The 14,942-nt window shown below is 43.2% G+C and overlaps 1 protein-coding gene across 1 annotated transcript in view; it reads left to right on the top strand.

Moving 5' to 3' along the window:
• Window positions 1-7,541: 7,541 nt before the first annotated feature.
• The window catches only part of LOC310796442 (uncharacterized protein), a gene marked incomplete at both ends in the record, with an annotated part of 42,730 nt that continues 35,329 nt past the window's right edge, over window positions 7,542-14,942 (top strand). The window contains 4 exons of the mRNA XM_083658624.1: window positions 7,542-7,775; window positions 8,005-8,088; window positions 8,200-8,328; window positions 11,689-11,805. Of these exons, the coding sequence (XP_083514750.1) occupies window positions 7,542-7,775; window positions 8,005-8,088; window positions 8,200-8,328; window positions 11,689-11,805 (564 nt within the window). The remainder of the gene's footprint in view (window positions 7,776-8,004; window positions 8,089-8,199; window positions 8,329-11,688; window positions 11,806-14,942) is intronic.

The following is a 14,942-nucleotide window of genomic DNA, read 5'->3' as shown; positions in this document are numbered from 1 at the left end:
GTGTAACGCTACATACATGGCACAACAATCAAACATTCTCCAACATGTCTGACAACATTCATGTTGGCAGTTGCTGGAGAATGTTTGATTGGTGCGCCATGGGCTCAACATGGACAAACGATTCAACATGTTGAATCTGACCCAACATCTCCAAACAAGGACACACAGCCCCAGGTCACACCAAACAAACATCTTGATAATTAACGTTCTGTAACGAACATTATAACTGTAGCCGAGTGTCCGGGTCCGGCTATTAGCCTACTTGACACTTTGTTAACAAAACAGAGAGAGAGGCTGTAACGTTAACAAACGCTGGTCTTTGCACACAGTCCGATTGTTTTCATATGCGTGTTTTTTAATCCGTCATCTGAAAACACAGAAGGGTCCCAGCTCGCAAAAATCTGTTGACTGATGCAAAAAACGCAGAAAATCGAACCTCGTCCGAAAATGACGGACGTAATTGTCGGACTCGGTGTGTCAATGATGACACAAATGAGGTCATATTCTTTTTTTTTTCGTGTGTCAATTTCGGAAGAAAATACGGACTTGGTGCCTCAGAGAGACGACGCGACAATGTCGTCGAACAGATGCTTCACAGTTCCCCAGTGGGCAAGTCAACTAGGGAATGTATGAAGCCAGTTCTGGAATTCCATTAATTCGAAAATCCCGCCGGGGGGCGCACGTCAGGTCCGGAAGTGACGACACGTACATTGGCTCCAATGTAAAAATGAGCCGACTTCTCTCTCGTTCTGTGTCTTAAATAAACATTTTCCGAATGAGCTTATGGTCTGAATAAACAATTTCAAGTCTTTTTCATGCTCTCCTGGGCTCCGTTTTCTAAATTATGGTCCCATTTCGAGTAAAAGAGCCGATAAAAATTATAACTTTGGGGGCGGGATTTTCTTTGATTTACACCAGCCACAGGAAACCAGATGATTCCAACCAGTTGCCAAGGCAGGCTAGCTAGCTAGCTAGTAACGTAGCCAGAGATTAAAAGTAAAATAACAGAAACAGCGTTACCCTTATGATATTTTAATGATGTTAGTAGACACACGTAATAGTATAGATCCCCGTTATGAGGTATGTTGATCAAAAGAACACCTAAAACGCTATATCGAAATCGGGTTTTAGTGGACGGGCAGCTCTGAAGTTGGGGCTTCAGAGCTGATCTGCGGCTAGCTAGCTAGCAACGTAGCAACAGTATAGAGCCCCCGAGGTCTGTTGATCAAAAGAACACCTAACGCTATATCGTTATGTAATGTGACTTGTGACATGATCACCACATTTCAATAAATATAACGTTTTTGCACATTTGAATGCTGCTGGTCGTTTGTTTAATGCTGTATATATTGGACATTTAAAGCTCAATTAAAAATATAACGTGTAACCACGTGTAACACTTGAAACAATCAAATTTAACTTTTTCACAGCAATACACAGTCCAGCCCACCATGGTATGGTTAAGGATTGGAACCATTGTTTGAATTATATCGAAATATATTTGCATGGTGTAGCATGTAATGCAGTCTGTTAAGATACTGTAAACATGCTAGATACTCTGTGACACAGAAAGGCAGACGAGCTAGCAGCAGGGATCTTGTCACCCTGATTTCAGATAAACTTGTCTGTCTAGTAGCTAGACAATATTACTGTACCATAATACCACAAGCTAAAGGCAGCATACACCAATGGAAGGATGGGTAGCATTTGTCATCCAGGCTATACAGTAACGTTAGGCTATTATAAAGTTATGAAACGCTGATTCAGACGTTACAATAATATGACATAATATGAGCCAGTTAGCCTAGCTAGAGAGAGTAATTTCAGACCACCAGATATCACCATATTTCATTTCAATAAATATAAAGCATTCGTTGATTGAAGCAGACTGCTGATCGCTTGTTTCTCCGTCGTCATGTCCTCATGGTCCAATCTTCGGTTCGTAGTTCGTGTTCACTCGACATCAACAATCTTTATATCACATCTGATCATTTTATCCAACCTGCCTCTGACCAGACAACTAATGGATCGTTCTGCGCGATCATATTTGCGACATTCAGATACATGATAATATACAACAAGGCTATCTTTGTTGACAATGTTTATTGACAAAAGCATTAAAACAAGCAAATATAACAATATTCTCCGGTCACTGGCAGATACTAGCTAGCCTACAACTTGTTCAAAGCAAATCTCTCATGTCAGCATTTGGCTTGTGTGTTATGGCAATTTCCTATGTTGAAACAACTGATCAGCAGTAACATGTAGTTTAGCGTTAATCTCAGGAGAACAGAATATTATAGCTTTGATCGTCACAAATCATAATCCTCTGTTGTGTGTCCCATCGGTACTGGACGGCGCCTACCCCTGGAAGAAACGAATTAGACACTGTTAATCACTGTATAACGTTAATGTCTGCTTACCCAACACTACGTGCGATTGGTAAATACTGTAAATGCAGAGGTGGATAAAGTATCCAGAGGAGTTTAACCCCCTTGTTCCCCCTCATTGATTGATAGTTGATCTAACGTTAGCTAGATATATAACGCTATAGCTGGTAGATCATATGAGTATGCTTTGAGTCTGCCTCATCTCAAAGAGGTAACCTAGGTAAACAGAACTGCGTTTGTTTTCTGTCTACGTCCGAATCTGTGCAGCATGCAATACTAGACACTGTTAATCACTGTATAACGTTAACGTTTGCTTACCCAACACTACGTGCAATTGGTAAATACTGTAAATGCAGAGGTGGATAAACTATCCAGAGGAGTTTAACCCCCTTGTTCCCTCTCATTGATTGATAGTTGATCTAACGTTAGCTAGATATATAACGCTATAGCTGGTAGATCATGAGTATGCTTTGAGTCTGCCTCATCTCAAAGAGGTAACCTAGGTAAACAGAACTGCGTTTGTTTTCTGTCTACGTCCGAATCTGTGCAGCATGCAATACTAGACACTGTTAATCACTGTATAACGTTAACGTTTGCTTACCCAACACTACGTGCAATTGGTAAATACTGTAAATGCAGAGGTGGATAAACTATCCAGAGGAGTTTAACCCCCTTGTTCCCTCTCATTGATTGATAGTTGATCTAACGTTAGCTAGATATATAACGCTATAGCTGGTAGATCATGAGTATGCTTTGAGTCTGCCTCATCTCAAAGAGGTAACCTAGGTAAACAGAACTGCGTTTGTTTTCTGTCTACGTCCGAATCTGTGCAGCATGCAATACTGTTTAACGTTGTATAACGTTAACTTATGCTACTCTAGTCTAACGTAGCTAGCGTTAATGTCATGCTATGTAATTAGCGTTACGTTAGAAAATAAGATTACCTCGATTTTGTGGAAGATGCAAGCGGCAGGCTGGTGACGCCGCGCGAGGTCTGGAGGAAATAATACTCTGGTTTTTCTTCGGGCTATTGTATTCAATGTGAGAGCAATGGAGCAAGGCTAGCAATAGCAACTAACGTTAGCAACATTTGTTAGCCAAGCTAACGGCTAGCAGGGAAAATAACATGAACAAGATGGATGCCGTGGCGGAGGAAACCCTCCCCCGAGTCCCGTCCACGCTCACGCCCTTTCCTGTTTTCCCGGCTCCAGGTTTGAACAGATTTCCCACAATGCAACAGGAAAATCCATTCATCCAATCAAACGAAATCAAACAATATCGGGAAGTGAGCTTCATTTTGCTGTGTCAAAAACATATAGCTAAGGTGGTCCATATTATGTACTGTCAATGCAGTTCCCCCAACACAACACACAACTCTCTGACACATACAGTTAGGCTAACTGAGCTAACCGCTAACCATTACTGGAATTACGCAGATTAAAGGCCCATATTCTGCACGACGAACGTTATAAGGAAACTGAGCTAACCACTCAACCATTACTTAAATTACACACATAAAGACCCTTGCTAACTAGCTAGCAAACATTTGTGATTTTACCTGTCGATGTAAACAGTCTGCTCGTCAACAGAATCCACCATGATCATCGCAATCTGCTGCTCTGCTATTTCGTTCTTCACGACACGGAGATGCTCTTCTGTCGGACGTCTACTGCGGTGAAGGAACAAACAGCAACTGCCAGTGCTTAACTCTGAGTGACGTGACGTGAGTTCAGGAGTTCAAATCGACCTCCAATCAGGTAACGCCCCTACACGCATTCATCACGTGACACACGCGTATGCGCATGCGCACACGTCCCGCACACATACCTTCGCAGTAGGCGATCTTTTTTTTTGGATGATGGCGAAGGCATAACCCGCCCCTCTCTGCCTCTGATTGGCCTAGCGTCAAACTTCCATCCAAACCATTCGCTTGGCTATCCTGCATTACATCTCTTTCTACAGTCTGTGGTCAGACCGTCAAACTCAGTGGGTCAGACAGACATACAGCAGTTACGCTTGCTAGGCTGCATGAAAGATGCCAGTGTGTTTATGTTTTTAATATACTGTGGCGACTCTGGGTTTAGGTAGGAACTGATGTGGAGGGTGGTTCCTGGGGGGAAGGGGATGAGTGCGGAAACTTCCTCTTCCTGTCGGGTCTGCGCATGCCTGCGTGGGTCTGGATAAGCTAGGAAGCCGGTAGCTAACTAGAGCGTGACAACCGCCGAGAGTTGTAGTGTTAACTAACTGTGAATAAAAAGCCTGTACCGAAGCTGTTGCCTCCTCTCTTCCTCACGTAACGGTCCCGGGAGCGGATCGCTTCAATACGGTAGTCATATATCTATGGTTTATAACGCTACTCTTGGCAGTGCACGTATGTAGCAGATATAGACAGACAATTGATCAAGGGTGATATAAAACAGGGTTATTTACAGGGAACTAGCAACGCAAGCGTAACTGCTGTCTGTCTGAAGCCCCTGGCATATAACGCTAGCTGCTGACAGGTCTGGTAACGTTTCCACTCATAGTCAAAGCACAGAGCACCGAGTCTGTTTGGTGAGTTGGCGTCCTCGTGTTCTTGGCGTGAACCTGCGGCCCGTGACAACATGTAAGTAGTTTGAACTGTGTATGTGATGTGAATGCTGTTTTTAGTTGCGTTGGGAGGTGCAATGTAAAAATGTGTCTTGTCCAGTGTTGGGCAAGTTACGTTATAGTGGCGCATTGGCTGCCAGTGCGAGGAGTAGGACAGCCAGCGCTGTGTGTGTGTGTTATTATGTGCCTTAAATGTATCTTTATTGTGTCATGCTGGGGGCTGTTGCAATCATACAATGTATTTTAATATATTTCTCTGTGTTGCTGGTAGGCTGCTGTCTCTGCTGTCAACCAGACCGAGCAGCAGGTAGGCTTCTGTCCAGACCGAGCAGCAGGTAGTTTCTGCTGTCAACCAGACCGAGCAGCAGGTAGGCTTCTGTCCAGACCGAGCAGCAGGTAGTTTCTGCTGTCAACCAGACTGAGCAGCAGGTAGGCTTCTGTCCAGACCGAGCAGCAGGTAGTTTCTGCTGTCAACCAGACCGAGCAGCAGGTAGGCTTCTGTCCAGACCGAGCAGCAAGTAGGCTTCTGTCCAGACCGAGCAGCAGGTAGTTCTGCTGTCAACCAGACCGAGCAGCAGGTAGGCTTCTGTCACCCAGCTTGATTATTTTCATTATCCATTAATCTGTCGATTATTTTCTTGCATAATTGATGAGTCGTTTAAACTACAAAATGTCACAAAATGGTGAAAAATGTCAGTCACTTTTTCCCCAAAGCCCAAGATGACATCATCAAATGTCTTTCTTTTGTCCTGACCAACAGTCCACAACCCAAAGATAATCAGTTTACTGTCATAGAAGACAAAAAAAACAACAGAAAACATTCACATTTAAGAAGCTGGAACGAGATAATTTTTGTACTTTGTTTTTGAATTAGTCATAACGATTAATCAATTATAAAAATAGTTTGGCAATTATTAACTACTCAATGAATTGACTAAAATGAAAGGGAGCTGTCACACATAAGGTCCCTCCCTCCACCCTCTCCTTTTCTTCTAATTATTCTATATGATGGAAGGCAGATTTAGGGGATCCACCACCTGCACCTTTAAATATGAATCATGTAGATTTACTATTTTAATATTGATGTTGCATTTATGATCCGCTGTATTTGTTGTGTAATCTGTAATCATGTCTACTTGTCACCTCCTCCCTCTTCCTCCAGCCTGGGCTGGATTAGTCTTCATTGTTGGGAGGCTATTTAAAAAGACAAAATGTCCTTGTTCTTTATGACTGGGATGAAGATGCACCCTGCGTTGAAACGTCAGTCAATAAAAACGTGTCTACACTTGATCCGTGTGCTCCAGTATCTTTGGATGTTATCTGAAGCCTCTCCTCTAAGATTGCCCTCTCCTGAGAGCCTGCTGGGCTGCTTGGGTGGAAGTGCGCCTAACCTCATCCTGCAAGTGTGAATTCTGTTTATGTTTGAGTCACAATTTTACAAAATACTATAATTTGTATGCATCTCCATCTGGGCCCTTACATTACATTACATCATTTGGCAGACGTTTTTATCCAAAGCGACTTACAATAACACATTTTTGTCAGCAATAGAGCAATCAACTATGCAACACACAGTCTATGACAACTACATGGTAGCATGGAGGGGGGTGTTTCCAGGACGCTGGATTACACCGTTAAGCCTTCTTGAGGTGTCGTGGGCCTAACTTAACGAAACGTCGGTGAAGGAAGGTGCCCACTTGAAAACCCCAATGACATGCTTCATACTGCTGTTGGCTAGGGTAGGTAACTGGTGATTTGTGTCTTGTTTATTAGTTTGTTAGCCTGTTAGCTTGTTTTATTCTGGATTGGGCTTCTAAATGTGTTTTTCCTCGGATTTTGGCACAAGGGATAGTAACATCTTGTCCTGTGTATTAATTAATACAACTTCTGAAGGAACAGTGGTACAAGTTTAGTTCAGGTTATTTTTTTATTTATTTTTTTAAGAGAGAAAGAAGTTAGTTCAAGAAGGGCCCAGATGGAGCCTGAAAAGGTGTGTCTTTAGTCTTTTCCGAAAGATCAAGTTCTTGATCTAACTTCTTTCTCTTAAAAAAAAATAAAAAAAATCCCAAACTAACCTTAACTTGTATCACTCTTCCTTCAGAAGTTGTAGTTGTCATAGACTGTGTTACATAGTTGATTGCTCTATTGCTGACAAAATGTGTTATTGTAAGTTGCTTTGGATAAAAGCGTCTGCCAAATGATGTAATGTAATGTAATGTAATGTAATGTATGGAGATCTTGTAAAATTGTGATGGAGAATTTAAAAGCAGTCTCATCTGTGATTACAGCAGAATAAAATGAAGCTAATATCACAATTCATTTTGCCGGCCCATGATACGTTAAGCTGGCGAGGCAGCTGGATTCACACAAGATCATGAGATCATGTCCCTGTCCCATCCTACCATACAGTCATGTGAAGCAGTTCACTATGTTGCTGTGACCACTTCTTCTTATTGTCCATTTCCATCTCCCCCCGGCCCCTCTTCTCTCAATAGGTTGTGCATCACTTTTTTCTGTCCCCTTCCTGTCTGTCCATCTGTCGTCGCTCCTTGTCAAGCTGCCATGTGTTGGTTCAGCTCAGAGGGCTCCCTCTTTGTCCCGTGGAGGCGGGTGGTACCAAAGGACCCGGGCTACGAGCGGGACAGGGAGTCGGCCACCTACACCCCTCACCCGGAGAAGGACGGGCAGGTGGGTCACCCTCCTTGCGGTCTTAGTGACCAGTCCTGGCAAGGAGCTGGCCAAGGAGCACAGCGTGAGCGTGGACAACCTGGCAAGCAGGAGAAGCACCAGCTGAGAGTGGGGAGCATAGGCGAAAGCTACAGGTTAGCTTTTCTCTCTCTGCTCTCTTCTCCCTCTCCTCTCCTCTCTTCTCTCTCCTCTCCTCTCCTCATCCCTCTCTTCTCTTGCGATGTTTTATTTTTTAATATACTCTTAAGATTGATTTAAGTTGGTTAATTCTGTTTATTGATTGTGGAGCTAGACACATTCTCTTCAAAGTCCTCTGAGACATGTGCTTGTGAATTAGAGCTATACAAATAAAACTGGACTTGACTGCAGGGCCTACAATGACGGCCAGCTGTCCCCGGCCGCCAAGGGCAGCGTGGAGAGCGTGGAGAGGGACGACCAGCCTCCTCTCTCCCCCTCGCCCCCTACAGGTGCCTTCTCCTTCAAGCCCCGCCCCCAACACCCCTCGCCCCCTACAGGTGCCTTCTCCTTCAAGCCCCGCCCCCAACACCCCTCGTCCCCTACAGGTGCCTTCTCCTTCAAGCCCCGCCCCCAACACCGACAACATGCCAAGGTTAAGCTGGCAGCAGCCAAACGGCACCTCAGCAGTGTGTTTGGGCAGCAGGTGAAATGTTTAGTTCAGTGTTCAATATTCACCTTAGAGCAGCACTTCAAACCTTTTCACACCAAGGATCCCTAATCTGTCATAAATTAGACCATGGACCCAGTGGTGTAGTGGAGGGTAGACGCAGGTAGACCCACTTACTTTTCAGTCGGCATTGAGTCTGCCCACTTCTAAATCCACTCTGACGCGTATCCATCCATTCAAGTAGTGTGCTGCAGTTTTTTTTTTCTCTTTTCTTCCTAAAGGCACGGCCCGCCCTACTCTGCCTCGATTGGCTAGTAGTACTGGGTGCCTGCTTTGGTTTGTTGGGTAAGCCCAATCGGAGGCAGAGTAGGGCGGGTCCTTTCCTTTGCCTTTCTACTAGGATAAAAATGTTGGCTCTCTCTCCTGCGACCTGCCTGCCCCACCTGAGATGAGAAGATGAAGCGAAGCGAGCTACTAACCCTACACTGCCCAAAAGAAAGACTGATGCACATGATGTACAGTAAGTAGAATGTGTGGAATTGTATTTTTATTTATATTTTTTATTTTGGGCTGGGCGATATGGACAAAATCAAATATCACAATATTTTTGACCAAATACATCAATATTGATATTGTGACAATATTGTAGGGGTGACTAATTGCTGCTTTCATAAAATATTGAGACAATGAGATTTTTGATAAATAATCATTAGTAATGTGGATATAATGACTAAGTGGGTAAAGGCAAATAATAGATACAGCCATGCTGTCGCTTTGTGAGATGGCCTCTAGTTGGTTTGGACCTTCAAGCCAATCACGGTGCTTAAACATGTGACGGCAAACGCCAGTCAAACACGACACCAAGTGACTTTAAACAAACACACATTCAAATGAGAAGTGTGCAGACAGTTTACTGAGCCGTGGAGCTGAGAGGTTATGTTGTGAAAACTTTAATCAAGAAGAAACTACATTTCCTATTTCCTATTTTCATCCCATTGTGAGTACAATGTGTGCAAGTGAATTCAACTTCTATGAAATAGCTCTGTTATGAGCGAAGCTAGTCCCCTGTTTTTCTGACGTCGACTTTTTCAGACCATGGGGAACCATGTTAAAGTGATGAACATCATAGCGCTTCCCATACATACACAGTGCAGCCCCCTCCCTCCGCTGCGAGTGGAGACTGTAGGTATCGAAATGCAAATACACCCTTTTCACGGGGGCCATTTTGTGTCGAAAAGGCAGGGTAAACAGAGGTGCAAGGAAAACACTAATGAGCGTTTCCAATGTACATGATTGGAAGTTAAAACTGAATAATGACATCACAACAGTCTAATCCTAATGTTAATTTAAAATGTGATAGTCCTCTAAATCTGGCTTCAAACGGCCACAATTAAAAAAAAAACATAAAAAAAAAATGGGCCTGAGAATGTGGGCTTCTACAAAATATGTCCCCTCCACCTTTGAAATCAAAGCTATGTCCATGGATAATATGAGGGCATTTTGGTAAACAAACCGTGTCACTGGGTGGCAACGGCAATGGAACCCTATGGAGCCTGAGTTTGAGCGTCTTGACTCTAGCCGGCTGACCGTGTTTACAATTTAAAAACTGCGACAGTTTAACACGACATGCATATATTATACATCAAACTCTTGAGCTAATTCTGCTCTCACTCAGAATGTCAAAATATAACCGATGTGATGTATACTTTTTGAGATATTAACGTTTGTTTATACTAGTTAACTGCCGCGGGGTTACGCATTTTTGGGTGGCAGTGACGTCACGCTGATTCATCCTATTAGGTCAATCATCTAAATGCTATAAAACCTTTCAAACATATTCATTGCAGGATGATGTTTTCATAGAGGCCATTTACAATCTGATCACCAAAAATGCATGTTAATGCCAGGTGTAAATGGCCTCTTAGTTGTTTGATTTTAAGATGAAAATTGAAGCAACACATTTTATACAGTAGTAACCATTTTATTTTTTACCCCTAAAATAGTCTTGCTTCCCAGACACTCTCTAATACATCATAGCCTAATGTACAACACTGAGCTTGAAAGAATAGATTGCATGGAAAGGGGAGGAGGGGGGGCGGGGGGCACAATCACGTAAAAACAGTAAAATTTGTAACCTAACCACTAACCCTCCGCCCAACCCTGCTAGGTGGCATGTTGGCTCCGCTCAACCATCCACAAGCTGGAGTCTTGGGAGAACTTCAGTGCTGAACTGATAGGAAGCGGGTTCTTCTCAGAAGTTTTCAAGGTACTACTTGTCTCAAACTACTCAGTGAGGGACATTATACAACTCTTTTGTGTCCTCACATGTTGTTTTCATGGCTAAGATTTTTGTTTGATAAAGTCTGTGGAACAAATATGAAAGAGCATGGTGCTGACCAACACATTTTGAATGTGAATAACTTAGCAGTGGTTCTCAACCTAGGGTCCGGGGACCACCAGTAGTCCTTGAGGGGGTTCCAGGGGGTCCCCAGCAAATTGAGTTAACACAACTAGACAATGTAGCAGATAACTGTTTTGATCCTAGTTCCACTGCTTTCTCTACAATACAGAGAGTCATGGAATTCTGGACAAAATCATATCTAACAATAGAAATATTCCCAGATTTGGGTCAGTGAGATCAAATATCAACAAATGGGGGAGTCTGTGGCCTTAATTTGTATTAAATTAGGGGTCCTTGATATGGAAAAGGTTTAGAATCACTGGCTTAGAGGCTGTGGTGTGTTTGAAGGAAACAAGTCTGCCTTCACCTTCTTAAAGACTAGAATATTCATATATAATATAATATAAATATAATATTTCCCACAGACTGAGCCAAAAAGTACTGAGGGAACTAAGCTCATATCGCCCTCAGAGACAAAAGGACACTGATCTGAACACCAGCTATTAGCTGACCTATTTCTGCCGCTCCAGTCTGAGCACATTTCTGTCTGCTGTTGGTATGCCTGGAACTATGGATTGTGTTTTTACACAAAACTATGATTCCATTTAAAACATATTATGTCTAATTCTCACATTATAACTTTGGAATGGGATTTTGTGTCCTGGCAAATTTGTAGTCCTACACATACATGTACATAAACAGGGATTTGCATGTGATGTGGATGTAGAAGCTGTGGACCACAAGACGGACTGCATCTGTGCTCTTCAATAGCAAGTCCATGCGATTACAAGTGTATAGGTTCCAAATCAAGGCACAGTGTATTAAGAGAGGAAAGGGACCAGCACAGGACAAACACAGAGACTCATCATTAAAAACATATTGCATAATTGTACTGTGACAAAAATGCAATAACAAAGATAGATTTTGCTTTTACAATATCAGTTTGTTCTTAAACAATTCTTTTTCCAAAGGTGTGTGGGTTCTTCTGCTTCCAGGTCATGCACAGGGAAACACACAAAATAATGGTGGTGAAGATGTATCACAACAAGGTCGACCAAGACAGCATCGCACAGGAGATCAGGCTGCTACAGAAGCTCTCACACCCAAACATGGTCAGGTGAGTTTCTGTGACCTTCAACACTGACCACCCTGTCCACTAAACACATTCATGATCTGTGACCTTCAACACTGACCACCCTGTCCACTAAACACATTCATGATCTGTGACCTTCAACACTGACCACCCTGTCCACTAAACACATTCATGATCTGTGACCTTCAACACTGACCACCCTGTCCACTAAACACATTCATGATCTGTGACCTTCAACACTGACCACCCTGTCCACTAAACACATTCATGATCTGTGACCTTCAACACTGACCACCCTGTCCACTAAACACATTCATGATCTGTGACCTTCAACACTGACCACCCTGTCCACTAAACACATTCATGATCTGTGACCTTCAACACTGACCACCCTGTCCACTAAACACATTCATGATATGTGACCTTCAACACTGACCACCCTGTCCACTAAACACATTCATGATCTGTGACCTTCAACACTGACCACCCTGTCCACTAAACACATTCATGATCTGTGACCTTCAACACTGACCACCCTGTCCACTAAACACATTCATGATCTGTGACCTTCAACACTGACCACCCTGTCCACTAAACACATTCATGATCTGTGACCTTCAACACTGACCACCCTGTCCACTAAACACATTCATGATCTGTGACCTTCAACACTGACCACCCTGTCCACTAAACACATTCATGATCTGTGACCTTCAACACTGACCACCCTGTCCACTAAACACATTCATGATCTGTGACCTTCAACACTGACCACCCTGTCCACTAAACACATTCATGATCTGTGACCTTCAACACTGACCACCCTGTCCACTAAACACATTCATGATCTGTGACCTTCAACACTGACCACCCTGTCCACTAAACACATTCATGATCTGTGACCTTCAACACTGACCACCCTGTCCACTAAACACATTCATGATCTGTGACCTTCAACACTGACCACCCTGTCCACTAAACACATTCATGATCTGTGACCTTCAACACTGACCACCCTGTCCACTAAACACATTCATGATCTGTGACCTTCAACACTGACCACCCTGTCCACTAAACACATTCATGATCTGTGACCTTCAACACTGACCACCCTGTCCACTAAACACATTCATGATCTGTGACCTTCAACACTGACCACCCTGTCCACTAAACACATTCATGATCTGTGACCTTCAACACTGACCACCCTGTCCACTAAACACATTCATGATCTGTGACCTTCAACACTGACCACCCTGTCCACTAAACACATTCATGATCTGTGACCTTCAACACTGACCACCCTGTCCACTAAACACATTCATGATCTGTGACCTTCAACACTGACCACCCTGTCCACTAAACACATTCATGATCTGTGACCTTCAACACTGACCACCCTGTCCACTAAACACATTCATGATCTGTGACCTTCAACACGGTGTGGTGAAAAGAGGGCAAGAGAGGAAATTAAAACAGAAGTGGATTTATAGTTAGAAAGAGTGCTAAAGAAGAGAGAATTCCGTTTTTTATTTTTATTTTTGCTGAAAAAATCCATAGATAAGCCGCACCGTTATATAAGCCGCAGGGGCCAAAAAACGGGGAAAAAGCCGCGGCTTATAGTCCGAAATTTACGGTACACGTGTTCCATTGTACATCTGGTAAACGTGTTGCCAAAAACACCAAATGTGTGCTTCTCACTGTACTTGTTGATTATCATAATGTACATTTGTCAACAGCATCACCGGTCTTGTGAAATAGTGCAACATTCTATTCATTTTGATTGAAAAACAAAATCCATTCATTTTGATAAACGCGCACGCGTGCGCGCGCACACACACACACACACACACACACACACACACACACACACACACACACACACACACACACACACACACACACACAGGAGCACATGTCAAGCCCTCTGAGGATCTTCTGGTTTCTTTACTCCTCTATGACAGTAAACTCATTATCTTTGGGTTGTGGGCAATGGACAACATGGACAACATCAATGTAAAAAGTAGAAATGCAGTAGAGTGGTTTGTCATTTCTTGTGCTGTTTTCCTCATAGGCTTCCCCTTCCTGCAGCAGGAAGAGACATAGTGAGGGGAGATTTGACCAACCAGAATCCAAACGTCTGAAAAGACAGGTAGAGAACACACACACACACACACACACGCACACACACACACACACACACGCACGCACACACACACACACACACACACACACACACTCACACTCACACTCACACTCACACTCACACACACTCACACTCACACACACACACACACACACTCACTCACTCACTCACCCACTTTGTCTGTAGCACACACCAAATGCATCACTCTGCTTACCCCTATCAGGAGGAGGAAGCCCCGCTCCGCCCCGTGGCAGAGACAGCTGATGTGTGCATGGAGGAGGTGGAACTGTTACATTTCAGTATTTTTTGTTGATTTTATAATATAGATTAACTAAATGAGATACAAAATAAGTAAATAAGGGTTAGGGTTTACAATAATTTGATAAAAATAAGATGTTAATCAATGTAAATCTGTCACTAAGTAAAAGCAAGGTCGTATGTAAATGTATAACTATTAAGACTAATGTAAAATCATGTCAAATATAATGGAGGGGTGCCACTGTCTGGTAGCGGACTGTGTCCTCTCTGACCTCTATGTAGCGGTGACGAGCAAAAATAGAACTTCTCTACAGCGATCCATCAAGTATGACATCACATTTACAGTCAAGTATGACATGACATCACATTCCCAGTAAGAGTGTAGTAAAAGCTGAAAGGGGGATTCCTGCTGTATGATGACATCTGTAATTAGTGACGAACCTGCTCATTAACCCTGCAGGGAGCGTCCACCCAAAAGTGAAGGATGGTAGATGTGAAATGCTCTGTACGAGAGGAATGCCAGTCCAATTACAAGTGTGTGAAAGTACACACATGCACACGCGTGCAACATACGCACGCGCAACACACACACACACACACACACACACACACACACACACACACACACACCCACCCACCCTCTGAGGGTAATGACGGGTCCAGACTTTTTTTTTTTTTTTTTTTTTTTTCTTTTCCTATTTAGTCAAAGGAAAAGTATCTGGATCTGGAACAGTCCTCAGAGACAGATGCTG

Source organism: Poromitra crassiceps (assembly GCF_964638095.1).
Source record: "Poromitra crassiceps genome assembly, chromosome: 22".
Classification (NCBI taxonomy): domain Eukaryota; kingdom Metazoa; phylum Chordata; class Actinopteri; order Beryciformes; family Melamphaidae; genus Poromitra; species Poromitra crassiceps.
Note: the sequence above shows the minus strand (reverse complement) of the source record. Positions and strands in the feature narration are given on the sequence as shown.